The sequence below is a fragment of the Scheffersomyces xylosifermentans genome, assembly GCF_036884685.1.
Source record: "Scheffersomyces xylosifermentans strain CBS 12540 chromosome Unknown RJT20scaffold_8, whole genome shotgun sequence".
NCBI lineage: Eukaryota > Fungi > Ascomycota > Pichiomycetes > Serinales > Debaryomycetaceae > Scheffersomyces > Scheffersomyces xylosifermentans.
This window is the reverse complement of record NW_027042946.1, coordinates 937,138-956,901: the sequence shown is the minus strand read 5'-3', so window position 1 is coordinate 956,901 and position 19,764 is coordinate 937,138. Positions and strand designations below refer to the sequence as shown.

Sequence of the window (19,764 nt, the reverse complement as noted above, 5' to 3'; positions counted from 1 at the left end):
TTATGGCCGCGACATCGATACAATGTCGTATCAATTGAATAAAGCAGCATTGCGACATTTTATGTTAAAGCATTTAACTTTTGCATCATTCACAGTGCATTAGAGTCGATTTTGGGAGCTGAGCTCATAATGGAATAAGTTTGGGTTGCTGAATATGATAGAACCACTCTAATATGCTTCCTTTTTGTTCAACAGGTCTGGATTTCTGTATCCAGTTTCGCTTCCTCTAGGAACCTCATAGATAAACTAGAACCAAATGCTTGATATCATACCCCATTAAATTTATCCAACAAAACTTTTCCAACTACGAAACTTCTCAATAACGGTATTTTTAACCGGTTCTATCCTTATTCACTCATTTTGAGCCGTCCTAGAGGCATTTTATCCTATGCTTGCTACTCCCTATGCCCTTCCATATCCCTACCCCAGAAAGCGGTATTTACACGACCGAATTTTCATTTTGCAGCCCTTGCTATGGGATAATCTGCAGGATAGTATTTGCAGTCCCATAGCAACCATTAGACGGGTAGGTGTATGTTGTGAATGGTGGGTACTATTACGAGGTTATTGACGGAGCCATAGATGGGAGGTAGAGGCAAAATAGAGGGGGCAAAGGAGAGGCAAAGGAAAAGGCTGGCCGTAATCGAGGCAAATTTTTCCTTCTTGTATCGTGCCACTACTACTAGAACTAGTAACTGCTAGTAACAACTAGTAACTACTAGAAGGTACTTATACGCACTACTACTACTACTAACTACTAACTACTAACTACTAACTACTAACTACTACAACCGCTATTACAACTAACAACTTCCACCAACAAGTACTCTTGTAACTATTCTGCTACTAACTACTATTGTAACTACTCCAAACCACCACTACCTCCCATTACAAAATCTTCCCACCTTACCATCTTCCCTTATCACGTGACTAAACACACACCGTTTCCCTCACTCTCCCTCACTTTTTCCCCGTCTACCCCGGATCTTTAACTCACTTCTCCCAGAACATTCTAGCGGTTTCCATCTCTTCCATCTCCCATACACTCCCCTCACTATGGAACCTTCTAGCAGCAATTATTCCCGTTTCGGTGCTCTGTGATCAGGTGGTTAGAATAGCCCCTGACCCATGGGACAAGAGGTATATAAGGCAAGGATGTTCTCTTTTAATGAAAATTAGTTCGTTCTCTCCATCAATTACTCGTTTACTAGTTCTTAGTTAATTCATACTATTCAATTGAGTTGTGTACTGTTTTACAACCCGCTGTTAATTCGATAATTGCACCCGTTTTCGCATACTATCGGAGTTAGCCTACACTAAATTTACTATTGCTGCAAATAGATCTTTATACAACAACTGTTTAACACATCACTACACACAAAATGTCTAAAGCTATCGGAATTGACTTGGGTACAACCTACTCGTGTGTGGCCCATTTCACCAACGACAGAGTCGAAATCATCGCCAACGATCAAGGTAACAGAACAACACCTTCGTATGTTGCCTTTACCGATACTGAGCGTCTAATTGGTGATGCTGCAAAGAATCAGGCTGCCATGAACCCTTCCAATACCGTTTTCGACGCCAAGAGAATGATCGGAAGAAAGTTCAACGACACCGAACTTCAAACAGATATCAAGCATTTCCCATTCAAGGTCGTTGACAAGGGTGGAAAACCCAACATTGAGGTTGAATTCAAGGGCGAGACAAAGACCTTCACACCAGAAGAGATCTCGTCCATGATTTTGGTCAAGATGAAGGAAACCGCTGAAAGTTACCTTGGTTCTACAATCACTGACGCCGTTGTTACTGTTCCTGCTTACTTCAACGACTCTCAGAGACAGGCCACCAAAGACGCCGGTCTCATTGCCGGTTTGAATGTTTTGAGAATCATCAACGAACCAACTGCCGCTGCTATTGCTTACGGTTTGGACAAGAAGGGCCAGAGCTCTCACGAACAGAATGTATTAATCTTCGATTTGGGAGGTGGTACTTTTGATGTTTCGTTGTTAGCCATTGATGAAGGTATTTTCGAAGTCAAGGCCACCGCCGGTGACACCCACTTGGGAGGTGAAGATTTCGACAACCGTTTGGTTAACCACTTCATGACCGAATTCAAGAGAAAGCACAAGAAGGACTTATCGACCAACCAGAGAGCCCTTAGAAGATTGAGAACTGCCTGTGAAAGAGCCAAGAGATCATTGTCTTCCTCTGCACAGACTTCAATTGAGATTGACTCACTCTACGAAGGTATTGACTTCTACACATCCATTACAAGAGCTCGTTTCGAAGAGTTGTGTGCTGACTTGTTCAGATCTACTTTAGACCCTGTTGAGAAGGTTCTTAAAGATTCTAAGCTTGACAAGTCTCAAGTTCACGAGATCGTCTTGGTCGGTGGTTCCACAAGAATTCCAAAGATCCAGAAACTCGTTTCTGACTTCTTCAACGGAAAAGAGCCAAACAAGTCTATTAACCCAGATGAGGCCGTTGCCTATGGTGCTGCTGTTCAAGCTGCTATTTTAACTGGTGACACCTCTTCCAAGACTCAAGACTTGTTATTATTGGATGTTGCTCCATTATCATTAGGTATTGAGACTGCTGGTGGTGTTATGACCAAATTGATTCCAAGAAATGCAACCATCCCAACCAAGAAGTCCGAGATCTTCTCAACTTTCGCAGACAACCAACCTGGTGTTTTGATCCAAGTGTTTGAAGGTGAAAGAGCAAGAACGAAGGACAACAACTTGTTGGGTAAGTTTGAGTTAAGTGGTATTCCACCTGCTCCAAGAGGTGTCCCACAAATTGAAGTTACATTTGATATCGACGCTAACGGTATTTTGAATGTATCTGCCTTAGAGAAGGGAACAGGTAAGACTCAGAAGATTACCATTACCAATGATAAGGGTAGATTGTCCAAGGAAGATATCGAAAGAATGGTGTCTGAAGCTGAAAAGTACAAGGAAGAAGATGAAAAGGAGTCAGCAAGAATCCTGGCCAAGAACACATTGGAATCTTACGCCTACTCATTGAAGAATACCGTGAATGACGGTGAATTGAAGGACAAGATCCCAGAAGCGGACAAGGAAAAGTTGACAAAGGCTGTGGATGAAACAATCCACTGGTTGGACGAGTCTCAAGCCGCTACTACAGAAGAATACACCGACAGACACAAGGAGTTGGAATCTGTTGCAAACCCAATTATTACAGCTGCTTACGGTGCCGGTGGAGCTCCAGGTGGAGTTCCTGGTGGCGCTCCTGGCGGATTCCCTGGTGGTGCACCTTCAGGTGGTGCTGGTGGAGACTCTGGCCCAACTGTTGAAGAGGTGGATTAAGGAAAAGGATAAGGTTTTTATGTCATTGTTGCGAAAATTTACATCGCAGGTTTTTGTTGCTAAATTGAATTTATGCTTAATTTGTTAAAGATTATTAGGTTTTTGTATTTAAAATGTTAAATTAAATAAATATTATTGGCTATAATAGTGATACTATTGAATTAGTTTCAAAAGAATCTTGTAGGGTATAATTATAGCATGAGCTATGGTTACATGTAATAAATAAATCAAAGTAGAAGAATATTGCAAAACTACTTTGACAACTCACTGATAATGCAAAGAGATGCTGCCACACCGTAGTTGCAAATTAACAACGTGCCGATCTTTTGGTCTAACATCCAGTTATTACGTGGAACAATGTAGAATAGGCACAAGATGTTGGCTACTAAAGCTGCACAAGTAATGCCTAATGTTCTTGTAAATTCTAGTGGATACCCAGAATCCATATTGTTTCTAGGGATAATAAACAACCCACTCAAACCAAATGAGCAAAGGGACAAAAGGGGGCCTCCAAAGCAAGCACCAAATGCCATAACAGGCATACCCATCTTAGCAATCGTGAAGTTAGAAATGAGGTCTCCAATGGAATTACCTAAGGCGAACACTGTCACACCTAAGATATCATCACTTAGCTTATAGATTATGGAAATAGACTTTAAGATTCCGATAATTTCAGTTGCAAATATCGAAATCCAGGAAATTGCAATCACAAATCCGTAGAATGACGCTATTCTGTTGATTAACTTCATCTTGAACAAGTCGTGTGAGGTGAAGTTCCCTGTGTTATAATTAATGTGAACTAATTTTGATGTACCAGCCGCAATGATAAGTCCAAGGAGGAACCAAACCAGCCAATAATACTTGGTTTCACCAAAATATATGTAGTTCACAAAGTTAGTTCCAATAAAGATTTGTGCTGTTAATAAGATTCGGTCAAGTTCAAAGTTAAAGCGTTGTTCTTCTTCTTCTTCTTCATCTTCGAAGTGATTTTGATCACCACTGAAAGCCGGGTTGGCTCGTGATTTTTCTATTGCTAAGAGCATCAGAAGAATGGACTGGTCTCTCACTGGCGTCGAAAGTCGTAATAGCGTAGATGTAGGAAATGTTAGTATGTTGTATACTTTATTCGTAAGACTTTGGTGTGTGAAATCAGCAAGTTGTGGCGCAAGTAGTTCCATAAGCAAAGAGTAATTACGACGCAAATAACTCAACCAGTTCGTTGTAGAAGTCATTCTTAACATGGAATGAAGTTCGTTATCCAACTCCTGAGTTTCGAGAGCTGGTGATTCAATTCTGTATTCCGTCTCGCCCAAATTTCGCCTAAAATCAGGACCAGTTGGAGCTGAATGCACTTCGCTACCCTCTCCATCATACAATCTCTCGCTGTTGGATACCACTGGTGCTGTTAAGGGCCTATTTGAATCTAGATGGATTTGTCCTTGTAAATGTGAGTACTTCTGCAACTCCTTTAAAAGTAACTTGAGTCCATAAGAACCGATTCCCACATGAACGTTGCTTTGTTTGGTTGTGCCTTGTGATCTCAAAAATGATTCCAATTCTTCATTTATAGGTTCCGTTTGGTTCTGCAAGTTCAATTCCTCTATAGTTGGAAGTGTTGCAAACGTGTCAAGGTAGATATCATCTATTTCGTCCGTTGAACTTCTCTCATTTAAATGATTGGGTTCATCCAGAAGTGAGAAATTTGCTCGGGACCTAGCATCACTGAGACGTTTGCTAATCTGCTTCTTCAAAAACGAATGGTCTAGCACAACCACCACAACATATATGACGTAAGAGCTGGCCAATATGAAAGACACCACCAAAGTTAATCGATTTAAGTACAATGTGAAAATCAATAAACATGCTATAATGAGATAGAATCCCACATCTCTTACAAACAGCCTTCTCGGCACTTTCAAGGGATGTACTATAGCAATGGAGCCTATTATAGCTGTAGTAATGAAAAGAGAAGCACCGATCAATTCCGAGATCGCCAACGATCCAGAGCCTACACTCATAGCCTTGAATGTACTCAACACATCTGGCGATCCGTTTCCCAATGCTAGCAACGTCAAACCAGCCAAATTATCTGATAATTTGAGGAATTTCGAGATCGTGTACAAATTAGGACATAGGTAGTCTGAAGCTGTGAGTCCCAATGATATGAAGAATATAGCTAGTGTTACCACTAAAGGTACGAAAGAAAACGCACCCAAGAAGCCAAATCTACAATAATAAGCGCTGAGGTAGTTAAATCGACCAATGTTGTATTCCTCGGATGAACAGTGTTCTTGAACATAAGAACACTGAGAATCTCGGTCTATGTCATAGACTTTTGGACAAGTATGATTGTCATTATCGGTTCGTATTGTCAATTCTGGATGACGTATACTAAACGGATTTCCAAGCTGAGAAAAACCTGAAACAATAGTTAGAAAAGTAGTCACAACCACTAACTTACCAATTTTCATGTCGTCATTGGCATATACTATATGCTCTATAAATTGTTGCAATAAAGAACTATCATGAAAGTTGCAATTCACTGTTTATTATGTCAAGGCTGTGTGCTATGTACAGGAGGAAATATAATTCATATATCACGTGAGAAGATAACGGTATTTTAATGTCGCGGATATGTCAATTTCTAAGGGAAGAGAAACTGCCATATAACTTGGGGTATGGTATTATTGAAGATATGTAGAGGTATAAAAAGTCAGAAGTTTACGAATCGGATTTTGTCTATATCTTCAAGGTAACAAAAGTACAATTTTTTTATAGTACATCTCGATCGTAGTAGTCTTACTGAAGTTCTTCATTAGCTTGAATGTCGTATATGATAGTATTATTACGACATTATTGGACCGGACCTACGGCAGAAAGGTGTAAAGTAAGGTCAGAGAATGTAGACGTAGACACGGGGTACGAGCTAGAATATCTGAAGTAAAGATTGAGCTACAAATCGACAACCAAGACGATCATGGCAATACCAAGTGCAAAAAACGCCTTGGGAATCGGATTTCTGGTTCTGGCAGCAGTTTGAAGTTATTAACAAGCTAAAGTATTTAGTATCCAGCTAAACCTGAAACGGTGACTAAACTTGACGATTTAACGTATTTTCAATGCACCACAGAGACAGCCACAAACTATGGATCCGAAAGAAAGTCTATTTTCCATCGGATCTTGGAGAAATATAGAAATGAATTTTATCCCGAAATTTTATCCCGATTGGACTGGTTCCCACTGCGCAAATTGCTGGTCAACCTCCCGTTTGAGAAAACAACTCATGTCAAGGATAATTTCCCAAGGTTTCAAACCACACATGTTCAGCTCAAATATACTGGTTCTTGGTGCTGTTGGAGAGTAACATTAGTTCAAGGGCATTAAACCAATTGTCGAATTACCATCACTTCATTAATAGCCCAATGAGACCCTCTTTTGCACAAAGAAACCACCTCACCATTGTCTTTGACCCCACGAAAAGCACAGAAGTCATACTTTTTCCTAGCCTATAACCAACAATAAGGACCTACAATGTGAATCAATCATTCTTCTCCATTGAAGGGACCTATGCAATAGTGACACCATGGAATGGTTATTCTCTTGGCAATATGCAGTCCCGATTGCCTAATCGGGCTTTGCAGCCTGCAACAGACTTGCCAGAATGGCTGGCTGCAAATATATTGACAGGTATAGCCAGCAGGGAGGAGAGATTCAGGGAGCTTTTCTCTTGTGGAACGGCATTGGCAGACACATTAACATAGGTAAGCTTTTAATTCTTCCGAAAGTAAACTAGCAATAACTTTTTCGGGAAATAATCAGGGATTGCCAGACTAAATATACTTGGGTGCCAGGTGCATAAAAATACAAGCATGGGTTAAAAGTTAGTGATTATAATCTGACGTTACACTGTATTAGTTAACTTTGCATAGCTGAAACCTGCTTCCTTCAAAATATATAATGATTAAGTTTCGTCAAAAATTTTACAGTCTAAATAGCCCGTTATTAATTATTAAACTAAACCAAGAGAATATTATAGAGATATAGCAGCGTTTTACCTTTTGATTGCAACCAACTACTATTCGTTCATTACACTAACTTTAAGCAGTCAGTTCCTAAAAATGCTCCCTAAATCTATACTTCTACTCATTGCCACAGCTCTTTTGAAGGCAACAACAGTTCTTGCTTTTCTGGCATCGTCAAATTCAAATGTTGCAGTATACTGGGGCCAAAATTCAGGTGGATCTCAAACAAGATTGGCCGACTACTGTGCTTCAGATGCAGTTGATATTGTCATCCTTTCCTTCCTCTACTCATTCCCACAAGATTTACAATTGAATTTCGCCAATGCTTGTGGTGGTTCGTACACCCCAGATGGAGTATTGCAATGTGACGTTATAGCAGAAGATATCAAAACTTGTCAAAACGCAGGCAAGAAAATTTTGTTGTCCTTAGGTGGTGCCACAGGCGCCTATAGTTTCACTTCCGACGACCAAGCCGTTACTTTTGCTTCGACATTGTGGAACTTATTTGGTAATGGTAACGCTTCTATAGAAGACAGACCTTTGAATGATGCTATTCTTGACGGTTTTGACTTTGATATTGAAAACAACAACCAAATTGGATACGCTGCTTTAGCAAATGCCTTGAGAACAAAATTCGAATCTGATTCTTCGAAGACCTACTATCTATCAGCAGCCCCTCAGTGTCCGTATCCAGATGCTTCAGTGGGAGATTTGTTGATTAATTCTGAGATCGATTTCGCTTTCATTCAATTCTACAACAACTACTGTGCATTGGGACCAAATTTCAACTGGGACACATGGGTTAACTATGCCGAAAACGATTCTCCAAACAAAAATATCAAATTATATGTTGGTTTGCCTGGTGCTCCAAGAGCAGCTGGAAGTGGTTATGTTGACGAAGCCACAGTTAAGAGTTACCTTACTGAGGATGTTTTGACCAACCCCCACTTTGGAGGTATCTCTCTTTGGGATGCTTCGGCTGCTTGGGGAAATTCAGATGCTGCAGGTGTAAACTATGCTCAACAGATGAAGGATATTGTAGCAGGAGCTCAAGTAATAGATACTACAACAAGCTTAACAACTTCCACTTCGACAACTTCGACTTCGACAACCTCGACTTCGACAACCTCGACTTCGACAACCTCGACATCCTCGACTTCGACATCCTCGACTTCCACAACTTTGACAACTTCGACAACTTCGACAACTTCGACAACAAGTACTTCATCTAGCACCTCAACTACTTCAAGCACATCCAGTACCTCAACTGGAACAACCACTTCAACCACATCATCGTCCTTGAGTTCATCGACAGCACCAACTACCTTGATCACGGTCTCTACTTCTTCGGAATCTTCATCGTCTGCATCCCCTGCTGACACTAGTGATACCCAAGCTAAAATTTTTACCTACTATGCCGATCCATCGACCACTTTCACCACGGTGGCCACGGTATCGAAAGCTATCCAGACAATCAAGAACATTGTCACCATAAATGGAAGGCCAACTACTAGGACATACCAAGACGGCTCTTATCAGACTGGTGGATGGGTTGCCCAAGACGGTCAGTATGACAACTCAAAGTTTGATGATGGACAATATCACGGTAACTAGATGAAAAATCGATAGCTCACCTAATAAGATTGTTTTCATAATTGTTTACATTTCTGTATCTAATGTATTCTTACACTTCATTTTAGCATCTTTATAATAGCCATAATTATATTCCATGCCTAGCCAACTTTTGTACCAATGCCATTTGTAGTTCCATATTCAATCCCGCAAGGTATTCTCTTGCTTTGGGATTGATATACACAGACATTAACTCTCCACCTTTCCAATTACGAATGTCATAAATTTCACCATTTGTATGCTCTAGAGGAGCCACCCTGAAATGGATTATTGGAATGGATGTAGAATCCAAGATCTTTAGAGCCTGTGGAGTTAGCACATTCTTGCTAATTAGAAATAAGTAGTTTCTAGACGGCGGATCCTGTCGTACATGCATTTGGTATGTTCCTATCATTTCACGTACTAGCCCTGCCTTTATCTTTGTACTTACATTCTTACATTGGATTAATACATTTATATCCTTTTCCAACGAGAAATGGCCCTTTTTCGGCAAAGGAGCAAGCAGATTCAGCTCCACGGCCTTCTTTAGAATAGCCGTCGCTGTCAATTTCATTGTATCTTTAGCCATTTCTGGTTCTTGCAGCTTTTGGTAGAAATGGTTAAGGTTCCATTTCCCGCGTATGTCTACACCATTATCATAGGCTCCTCCGACCTTCACTAGATCGTAGCATGCCAACCAAGTCTGGAGCAAGTCCTTTATATAGAGCTCGTAGAATGTGCCCTTGAAGATATTTGTCTCAATATCAATTTCATTATACTTACAATGTACTAAATACATTTTATAGTCTTGAATCGATGACGAACCGCCAATATTAACACCATTTACGATGAGGGAACGACGCCAAATTTGAGGAAAATACCCGATTTCGCTCCCAATCTTCACTATACCGTTAAAACACCGCAATAAACTTCCATATTTCACCTTTCTTCCTACTAATCTATACATGAAGTAATGTCCATCTCCAAAAAGAACCATTTTTACCTTACAACCTCTTAACAAAGAACATGAAAAATTCCCCATACTTAAGAATTATAATACGCGGCGGCTGAGAAAAAAAAACAGAGCTACCAATACACCTAACAATTATTCATATTTCAAAACAGCGCTACCATCGACACGTAGCCGCTTGTCTTTTCTTTGATTTTTATGATCCTTTCAGAAATTAAACTTCATCAACTTTACTTCTTTCACTACATTCTTTCTGATTGCTGTATATTTTATATTGCTAGAAGTGTATTGGTTCAAGCATCCATAAACTACGTCATACGGTATGAACTGCAATCAATTTATAATATTCGTGGGCTTATTGGCTAACCTTCAATTGGCAGTCTCGTCAGACGCCAGTGTGGAAACCACAGATATCCAGAAAATCGACATCTACTTGAAGTTCCTTAAGGACAATTCCGTGGAGTCATTGGGTACATTGAACTACGACAAAAGCAAGAAAAGAGGACTTTTCGAACGGTCCGACATTGAAATCCCCCCCAACTCCGTGGATTTGTGCATTGGCACCAGCGACTTGAAAGATCACGATTGCTTTACATATTTGAAAGGGGGCAAGGGCATAGATTTCAACTCAAAGGCATGGCATATCTTTTTGGATGAAGCTAACGAAATCAAGCGTCTTGCTGTTAACAATGAAGACGCAAATGAAAATGTATCCACACCGGTTGTGGTACACTCATACCAACGTGCTCCTGTTCCAAACTTAAATCCAGATTCCAGAAAGAATGCCCCCAAAAAGGCTCAGGAACTGGGACCGAGAAAGGAGGTCGTAGTCCAGAAAAAGAAGGTTATTGTTAAGGATGATGATGGAAATGAAGTGGAAAAGGAGATCGAGGAGGAAGTCGAAGTGGAGGTAGACGACAGGTCTTGGGTTCAGAAGAATTGGATGTATATTGTGCTACCATTAGTCTTTTTCATGTTACTTGGAGAAGAAAAGAAGCAAGAGAAATAGATTTCATCAATACATGTACGGGTCGGAATATTGTTCGTAGAGATTAGTATCTAAAACTTCTAGGTTGCTATGAGTTTTTGTTACTGCTGGATGGGTCAAAACCGGTAGCTTGCCTTAAGATATAACATATGGTACAAATAGTCAATAGACCTAATCTCCCTTCCATTATATTAATGTAATATGGAAATGCCATCCAAAAAGAACTTCCAGTGTTCGTCGTGACCTAATAAGTGGCTGCTATTTTTATTGAGGAAGTGGAGTTTTTCCATATTCGGCAACGGTATTGGGAACATTCTTAAAGAAGACATCTCTATTCGAACATAGGCATCATGACGGAAACCTTTAGGAAAGTTCACTTTGGCCAGATCGTCATCTTTGCTAGGAAACACTGAACATTATCCTTCTACTGTATCCTCACCATCAAACTCCATCTGCCAGAATAGGAGAAAACCGAAGTGACATCGCTTTTATATAAAAGTGACACTGGCCCCATGTGTAAGCCTGCTGAATCAAGTAAAAGGCGTCCTTGGTAACGTAACATTGAGATCCCATCACACAGGCATTGCCAGTGATTCTGGTGATGCTACCTTCGTATTTTGTCAATTTTGATTGCAATCGATTGTTGGCGACTTCGATACGTACAATATTGAAGACGAAATGAGATAGTAGGAAGGCGGGTAGGTCAGTTTGCCTTCCCTACAACTAATACTGAGCGCAAATAAAAATATCAGTAGCACTTCAAGGTCCAAACGGTTTTCAGGTCGTCAGCCAAAAGGACTCTAATACAGTAATTGTCACGTTTCAGCCAATACAGGATCATAGGACTTTTCCTTTCTCCAAACCCCCAGGGAGTGGTTATGCCTGATATGTCATCATGCAAGTCTTTAGAGTGAACTTCCACGGAACCTGGTTTAGCAACAACTGCCACTGTATATATGTATTCGTCATTTCTACATTGAAGCAAGAACCCTTGTTTATTGTCTAGTGGGGTGGGATAAAACTGTGAGTGGATTAAGGCAAGTGGAGATTTGGCATCGACCAGGACAAAAATCTTGAGCCATGTTCGAATAGAGCATAGGTGTTGGATTGTTTTTGACAATCTACGAAGTCCAGCCCAGAAAGATTGCAAACTGGGAAATAGCAGCTGATCCACAATTATGGAAACCTCCAATTGGTGGCCCTCTACAATATCCTTCAAGCCCAACGTGCTCGTAATGTTGGGATAATCGTATTCTGTGCGGTTCTCCTTCTTTGCTTCAATACTATCCTCTTGCCAATGGTATATGATATCGATAGCCGTTTGGTTAATGGATACATTACTCAAACCATAGATGCCTGTTCCTCGATTCCGGACTGCGATTCTTTCCAATTGGAGATCAAAGGATGCAATTAACACATACTCATAGGACTCGGACCGATTCGCTGCTACTACACCATGAAGTAGTGAAAGAAAGATTAACGGTAAGATTGAAACAAAGGAGAGGTGCATTGATAGTGGCTAGGGAGATTACCTATTATTAAATATGCTGTTTGTTTGAAACGGCTGTATATATATTACGATAACCCTGCATACACAAGTAAGGAACAGGTAGCATTATTGGGATAGTTAGGTGTGTTTTGACTATTCTTTGGCAGAATCGGGTCTGGATTTCAGCAGTGATCAAGCTTGGGATGAGTGAATTAGAAGAATACACTATATCATCTGTAATCGGAAGGTGACATTCTGAACTTGATTTGAAAGTTTACCTATAAAGATTCAATACACATATTATGAAGCAGGGTTAAGTGACGGATTAAAGTTACATTCCGATACGCTTCAATTATGGTCTTCATTTAAGTACTTTTGAAGTACACCCTGGTTTTACCCAATGATGTAAGTCTTTGTTGTTCGATTAATTAGATAATGAATATTTTAACTTTTTGACATATTTTCTACTGAATAACGTAATTATTTTTTGCAACAACGAGAATGAAGTGTAGCGATAAGTGATACTGAAAGTGATAATGGAAGGTAATGTTTAGCTGTTCACAAAGAGTAGATATCCTATTGGCTAGTCAATTAATTAAAAAAATATGTCAGGAATAAATGATGAAAATAGGTACAACATCAACGATACGGCTTTACACTCTTGTCACGGACGGCTATATGCCTCTATCACAACATATGATTGGGGTGGGATGTACACAAGACAAGTTCGTCGTCATCTAAATGAATAGCCGCTGCTTTCCAATTTTATGCCACTGGAATAAATGGAGTTTTCCAAATTCGGGAATGGAATTGGGCACCTTCATTCGACTATCCATAGGCATCATCACAAAAACCCTTAGGAAAGTTCACTTTGGTTGGATTGACATCTTTCCCACGAAAATGAACATTTATCCTTCTTCAACACCACCAAACTCCATTTGCCAGAATAGGACAAAAGGAAGTGACATCATGCGATGATCATAGAAATATCTTCATAAAATCTTTCCTTCCTCGATAAAAATTAGGTGATTCCATATTCCTGATGACCTCGAGCTGGCGCTTTCACAAAAAGGTGTCATAAAGAGACAGGTTCTTATTGTCTAGATACCAAACCAAAGGGTTGACAAAGGGTTGACACCTATTTGACTGCACCATTCAAGATGTGCACCACATCAACATTTCCGAGGACTTGATGACATGTTATTGAAGTCTAATGAACTGGCTTGAATGTGAGCTTAACGTACAAATCATTGATGACACTAGTAGCATCTCAAGGTCCAAACGGTTTCATTGAGGTATGCCTGATAATATCTAATACTGTAGTGTTGATGCGGCCAACAAGCCCAGGTTGTTGCCAAAGTCCCCCAAGGAGTGGTTACGTCTGATATTTTATCATGCAATTCTTTAGAGTCAACTTCCACGGAACCTGGTTCAGCAACAACTCCCACTGTATAGATATTGTTGTCATTTCGACATTGTAGCAAGAACACTTGTTTATTCTCTTGTGGGGTGGGATGAAGCTGCGAGTTGATTAAGGCAAGTGGAGATTTGGCATCGACCAGGACAAAAATCTTGAGCCATGTTCGAATAGAGCATAGGTGTTGGATTGTTTTTGACAATCTACGAAGTCCACCCCAGAGAAATTGGAAATCGAAGAATTGCAGTGGCTTGACAATTAAGGACAACTCAAATTGCTCGCCCTCTATTATACTCAGTAAGCCCAATGTTTTGTTGGACTGTGAATAATCATTTGTGGTAAGGTTGTTCTTCTTTAACTCAATATTTTCATTCTGCCATTGGTTAACTATTTCCACAGCCGTTTGGTTAATGGAGGCATTGCTCAAGCGGTAGATGCCAGTTCCTTTATTGCGGACAGCGATTCTTTCCAATTGGAGATCAAAGGTAGCGACTACGATGTACTCATAGGAGCCAGTATGATTCGTTGCAATGACACCATGAAGTAGCGGAAGAAAGAGGAACGGTACGATTGAAACGAAGGAGAGGAGCATTGATAGAGGCTTGGGAGAAGTACTGGTATTACTTCTGGCAATTGTTTGGAATGAATGGATAAGTTGACAGAATACCCCTGCATACACCGGAGAGGTCTATGAAGTATTTAGTAGGTAACAGGGTTATGAAGAGGTAGTTCGTTAGTGGAAAAGTCGGGGAGGAATAAGGCTGGCAGCCTTGGGGCTATATGAGTAGAATACATGATCTAATTGTGATTGAGAAGTGCCAACATTATGAAGAGACTAGGGGAGGATTGTATTTTGGTGATACCAAGTGTCTGTGAGAGAATGGTTTAGTAAGAGGCTGTAGTGACTATGCACTTAGTGGTGACTTATAGTATAGACCCTGCAAGGTTTTATCTTGTGTATATGGTTTTGGTAACTGGAGAGGGTAAAATTTAATGATTTTGGTAACTGGAGACGGTAAAGTTGTTAGTTATTGACGTATTTTTCTGGGGAGTACATCTATTTTTTGCAGCCATATGCATAGTGATATCAGAGGTCACGATAGGGTAGGTAGTTGAGTGATGTAAGTGAGTTTATGATGGAGTCTTATGGACGGGGTACATTAATATGTAAAGTGAGTTTCCGGTGGGAAGGAGAAGTGTATGGACGGGATAGGTTGATTAATTGAGTGATGTAATAGAATTGTATGGAAAGGGTAGGTTTTAATTGAGTGATGTTATGGAATTGTTTCTCCCTCCAAAATTGAATACAAGATGATTCAGTAACTCTTCGGTGACCAGAGAGAAGATAGTACTACAAACACTTCACTCTCCTATTGGTCAACAGAGTGAAGTTGCGAAAAGTGAGTAACTAATACGCCACTCCATATGGTGAGCAGTATGAGGGTATCGAGAATATGGTATAAAGTACTACACTTCTACACGTATTTTGAGAAGAATGGAGACAGCGTGAAAATGATAGAGTATAAAGAGCAACCCACTCACCCATTGGGAATAGAGTGAAGATAGTAGAGACAAATAATGACAGTGAAGGGGTACTCGACAAACACTCCACTCACCATAGAAGTTGCGAAAACTGAAAGAGGAGATAGTAGAGAACGATGAGTACTAGCACAGTGAGAGAGTAACAACTCCCTGCTCTAACACTTCACTCACCTATCGATGAACGGAGAGAGGATAGTAAAGAGTGAGAGAGAAGATAGTACGGTGAGCAGAGAGTTACTATCGTCACTCCGTTCACCGTTAGGTGAGTAGAAAGTTACTCTCAATTTTCTCTCTGATCACCTCTATCCCCTTATCTTTAGTAAGAGGTATATTTAATATATAAATACTTATATATCCCCTTTCCATGGAAGTTGTGAAAAGTGAGTAGCTAATACACTAATATGGTGAGCAGATTGAGGATAATAGAGTAAGTGAGGATATGTAGAGAGTGCGGATATGTAGAGAGTGAGGAGATATAGTATTAACTACCACCCTAATAATGAGCAGGAGAAAAGGAGAGTAGCAATGTATACAGAGACTCCACTTACCTATGACCAGAGAGAAGATAGTAAGGGGAATAATGAGAGAAACAAAACAAGTTCGGGTGAGCAGAGTGTAGTTGCGAAAAGCGAGCAAGTACTGCACTAACACTCTGAAGATAGGAAATAAAGAGTAGTAGCACTTGGGCACAGTGAAGATAGAGAGAAGATAGTACAAACACTCCACTCACCTATCAGTGAGCAGAGTGAAGATAGGAAAGAAAGAGTACTAACACTGCTTTAACACTCCACTCACCTAACGGTGAACGGAGTGAGGATAGTAGAGAGAAATGAGTAGAGAAAATAACCACTAACAATCTACTCATCTAACCAGAAGTTGCGAAAAGCGACCAAGTACTGCATTAACATTAATAAACAACTACACTCAGGAAAGAAAGAATAGTAACACTCCACTCACCTAACGGTGAGCAGAGTGAAGTTAATAACTCTCTGCTCACCTATCGGTGACCAGAGAGAAGAATGTAACGATCAGAGAGAAGATTGAGAGAGGGTCGTGCCCCACCCACCACATTAACGAATCAGAATTTATTCAATGTCATGACCGGCACACAATCCACCTTTTTCCAGTGCGAATCTGCCTCCAGCGAAAACTCCACTAACATTTTTCGTGCTGTAAAATAAACCAATCGCCAATTGGAATAACCAACAGTCAGAAAAAGAACTCTCATCTCCATTACCTGTGACCCGCCGGCGCTAGTTATAAAAAGCAGCCTACCAAAATCCGGCGAATCCAGTTTCCAACCCCAGTGCTTCAATTCGCATCGAAACCACCCTTAGGTATCGAATATCTATTACCCTATTGATTCAGTTATCTTCGTTTCTGTCGTTTTTTTTACAACACAAGTGAAGACTGCCGTTTAAACTGATAAAAACCCAGCAATTTCCGTATTTCGACCCGTTTTACGACCCAAAAAAGCTGCTAGTCAACCCATCCCCCCATCAGGTCAGATCCAAATCCACCGTTTCTCGCCCTTTGCATACCCTATAGCATTCATCCTATAGCGTACAAATCACCATAACCATCGGTTTTACGACCACACAAATATCCCACATATACACCGAAAATATCCACAATGCTTAGATCCCAGCTACTCAGATCGTCCAAACGTTATCTCCTGGCAACTTCCCGCCGTCTTGCCGACGTCGAAGTCACCGTGGACGGAAGAAAGGTCTCTATCGAGGCCGGATCTTCAATCATCCAAGCCGCCGAACTCGCCGGTGTGACAATTCCTCGTTACTGTTACCACGAAAAACTCGCTATCGCCGGTAACTGTCGTATGTGTCTTGTAGATGTCGAGAGAATGCCAAAACTAATCGCTTCCTGTGCTATGCCTGTCCAAAATGGTATGGTCGTCCACACCGACTCCGAACGTATTAAGAAGGCCAGAGAAGGTGTGACCGAAATGCTTTTGGAAAACCATCCTTTGGATTGTCCAGTCTGTGACCAAGGTGGTGAGTGTGACCTTCAAGAACAATCCCACAGATACGGTTCCGACAGAGGTCGTTTCAGTGAAGTTGTAGGTAAGAGAGCCGTCGAGAACAAGGCTATCGGTCCTCTTGTTAAGACCTCCATGAATAGATGTATCCACTGTACCAGATGTGTTCGTTTCATGAACGATGTTGCTGGCGCTCCAGAGTTCGGTACTGCCGGTAGAGGTAACGACATGCAAATCGGTACCTACATCGAAAGAAACATCAACTCAGAAATGTCTGGTAACATCATCGATCTTTGTCCAGTTGGTGCTTTAACCTCCAAGCCATATGCCTTCAGAGCCCGTCCATGGGAATTGAAGCGTACTGAGACTATCGACATTCACGACGCCATAGGTTCCAACATCAGAGTCGACGCAAGAGGTATCGAGGTTATGAGAGTGTTACCCAGACTTAACGATGAAGTCAACGAAGAATGGATTTCCGACAAGTCCAGATTTGCCAATGATGGTCTTAAGACTCAACGTTTAACTACTCCATTGATCAGAAACGGTGACAAGTTCGAAGTCAGTACCTGGGATGAGGCATTAGCCACCATCGCTTCAGCATATGCCAAGGTCGCTCCAAAGGGTGACGAATTTAAGGCTATTGCTGGTGCCTTGACTGATGCTGAATCTTTGGTTGCTCTTAAGGACTTAACCAACAAATTAGGTTCTGAAAACACAACTACTGACGTCAAGCAAGCTGTTGACAACCACGGTCTTGACATCAGATCTAACTATATTTTCAACTCCACTATTGACGGAATTGAAGATGCTGACGAGATATTGCTTGTCGGTACTAATCCACGTCACGAAGCCGCTGTCTTGAACACACGTATCAGAAAGGTCTGGTTAAGACTGGATCTCGACATTGCATCAGTTGGTCAAGAATTCGAATCTACATTTGACTTACAAAACGTGGGTGTGGATGCCAACGCCTTAAAGAAGGCTCTTTCTGGTAAGATCGGTGAAAAATTATCTACTGCCAAGAAGCCATTGATTATTATTGGTTCGGGTGTCGCTGAATCTGCCGATGCTGGTGCCATCTACAAATTGGTTGGTGAGTTTGCTGCTAAGAATGCTAACTTCAACTCTGAAGAATGGAATGGTGTTAACTTATTGCACCGTGAAGCTTCCCGTGTGGCTGCTTTGGATATCGGTTTCGACGTGTTGTCTACCAAGACAGCTGAGACTAAGCCAAAGTTCATTTACTTATTGGGTGCTGACGAGATCAAGAACAAGGACATCCCTAAGGATGCATTTGTTGTCTACCAAGGTCACCATGGTGATTTAGGTGCTTCATTCGCCGATGTCATCTTGCCAGGTTCCGCTTACACCGAAAAGTCTGCTACTTATGTGAACACTGAAGGTAGAACTCAAGTCACCCGTGCTGCCACCAATGCCCCAGGTGTTGCCCGTGAGGACTGGAAGATTATCAGAGCATTGTCTGAGTACTTGGACGCTAAGCTTCCATACGATGACATTGTTTCCGTAAGAACCAGATTAGGAGAAATCGCCCCACACTTGGTCAGACATGATGTTATTGAGCCTGTATCTTCTGGAATAGCCAAGATCGGTTTTGCTGCATTGGTATCGAAGAACAAGGACGCTAAGATCACAGGTGCCCCATTAAAGAACCCAATTGATAACTTCTACTTCACCGATGTCATTTCTAGATCTTCGCCAACGATGGCTAAATGTATTTCATCGTTCGGTGCTAAGATCGACAAGATCACTGACGACAAGCCAGATATTAACTTCTAAGAAATTCTACTAGAAGAGAGATAACCAGAAATAAAACGCGGTACTGTGGACTGTACGACCCCATTTGTGCAACCTCAAATGCCAACAATAGAACGAATGGTCTTTCTAGAGGTAAAGACCAGCCGTTTCATACCATTTATTTTGTATTGCATTCCATCCACCATGGCGTGAACCTCATTGTGTGGCCTCGTGCCATATTATCCATAGACTTTTCGCCATGGTCTCATCGTCTTCGACGCCCCTAAATTTTGAAGAAGTGAAAAGTTTAGATTCCGAAATATTTATTCAAATACTTCCTTGAACACTGTTTTTATAGTTGTATGTTTTCTTTTTTTGTTCCATAGGCATTCTCATCAATATATTAATGTAAAGAGACGTGTTGTAGATATCAGATATTAGGAGTTTGATCAAGTACAAGTGTGGCTCGATCCTCAAAGAGACAGCTGTGACTCTATTACTGAAATTATACCAACTATTTCCTAGAATAAGTCATGGCAGTATTACTCCCACTTTATCCCATGATAGCTATTCCCATCCCGCGACATCCCCATCTCATCCCAACATCATATGCACCTATTGATATTAAATAACTTAAAG

The 19,764-nt window shown here is 40.9% G+C and overlaps 7 protein-coding genes across 7 annotated transcripts; 4 read left to right on the top strand and 3 right to left on the bottom strand. All coding sequences in view use genetic code 12, as the record gives it.

Moving 5' to 3' along the window:
* The first annotated feature begins 1,191 nt into the window (after window positions 1-1,191).
* On the top strand, window positions 1,192-3,477 carry HSP70 (Hsp70 family chaperone). The gene has a single exon (XM_064918002.1). It carries the CDS (start codon window positions 1,383-1,385, stop codon window positions 3,330-3,332), a length of 1,950 nt encoding a protein of 649 aa, XP_064772044.1. The 5' UTR covers window positions 1,192-1,382; the 3' UTR covers window positions 3,333-3,477.
* RJT20DRAFT_131418 (uncharacterized protein) lies at window positions 3,467-5,829 on the bottom strand. Its single transcript, XM_064918001.1, has one exon. The coding sequence runs from the start codon at window positions 5,801-5,803 to the stop codon at window positions 3,584-3,586; it is 2,220 nt and encodes a 739-aa protein (XP_064772043.1). The 5' UTR covers window positions 5,804-5,829; the 3' UTR covers window positions 3,467-3,583.
* Window positions 5,830-7,450: 1,621 nt separating this feature from the next.
* On the top strand, window positions 7,451-8,968 carry CHT3 (Cht3p; the record flags this gene model as incomplete). The annotated part of the gene is made up of 2 exons (XM_064918892.1): window positions 7,451-8,657; window positions 8,880-8,968. 2 exons carry the CDS (start codon window positions 7,451-7,453, stop codon window positions 8,966-8,968), a joined length of 1,296 nt encoding a protein of 431 aa, XP_064772042.1.
* Window positions 8,969-9,021: 53 nt separating this feature from the next.
* On the bottom strand, window positions 9,022-9,988 carry RJT20DRAFT_64536 (uncharacterized protein). Its single transcript, XM_064921089.1, has one exon. The coding sequence runs from the start codon at window positions 9,960-9,962 to the stop codon at window positions 9,075-9,077; it is 888 nt and encodes a 295-aa protein (XP_064772041.1). The 5' UTR covers window positions 9,963-9,988; the 3' UTR covers window positions 9,022-9,074.
* A 192-nt stretch (window positions 9,989-10,180) lies between these two features.
* On the top strand, window positions 10,181-11,307 carry RJT20DRAFT_64526 (uncharacterized protein). The gene has a single exon (XM_064921088.1). The coding sequence runs from the start codon at window positions 10,258-10,260 to the stop codon at window positions 10,942-10,944; it is 687 nt and encodes a 228-aa protein (XP_064772040.1). The 5' UTR covers window positions 10,181-10,257; the 3' UTR covers window positions 10,945-11,307.
* Window positions 11,308-11,671: 364 nt separating this feature from the next.
* On the bottom strand, window positions 11,672-14,421 carry RJT20DRAFT_3936 (uncharacterized protein; the record flags this gene model as incomplete). Its single annotated transcript, XM_064919966.1, has 2 exons — window positions 11,672-12,352; window positions 13,792-14,421. 2 exons carry the CDS (start codon window positions 14,419-14,421, stop codon window positions 11,672-11,674), a joined length of 1,311 nt encoding a protein of 436 aa, XP_064772039.1.
* Window positions 14,422-16,668: 2,247 nt separating this feature from the next.
* Window positions 16,669-19,532, top strand: RJT20DRAFT_64515 (uncharacterized protein). The gene has a single exon (XM_064921085.1). The coding sequence runs from the start codon at window positions 17,005-17,007 to the stop codon at window positions 19,165-19,167; it is 2,163 nt and encodes a 720-aa protein (XP_064772038.1). The 5' UTR covers window positions 16,669-17,004; the 3' UTR covers window positions 19,168-19,532.
* Window positions 19,533-19,764: the final 232 nt, after the last annotated feature.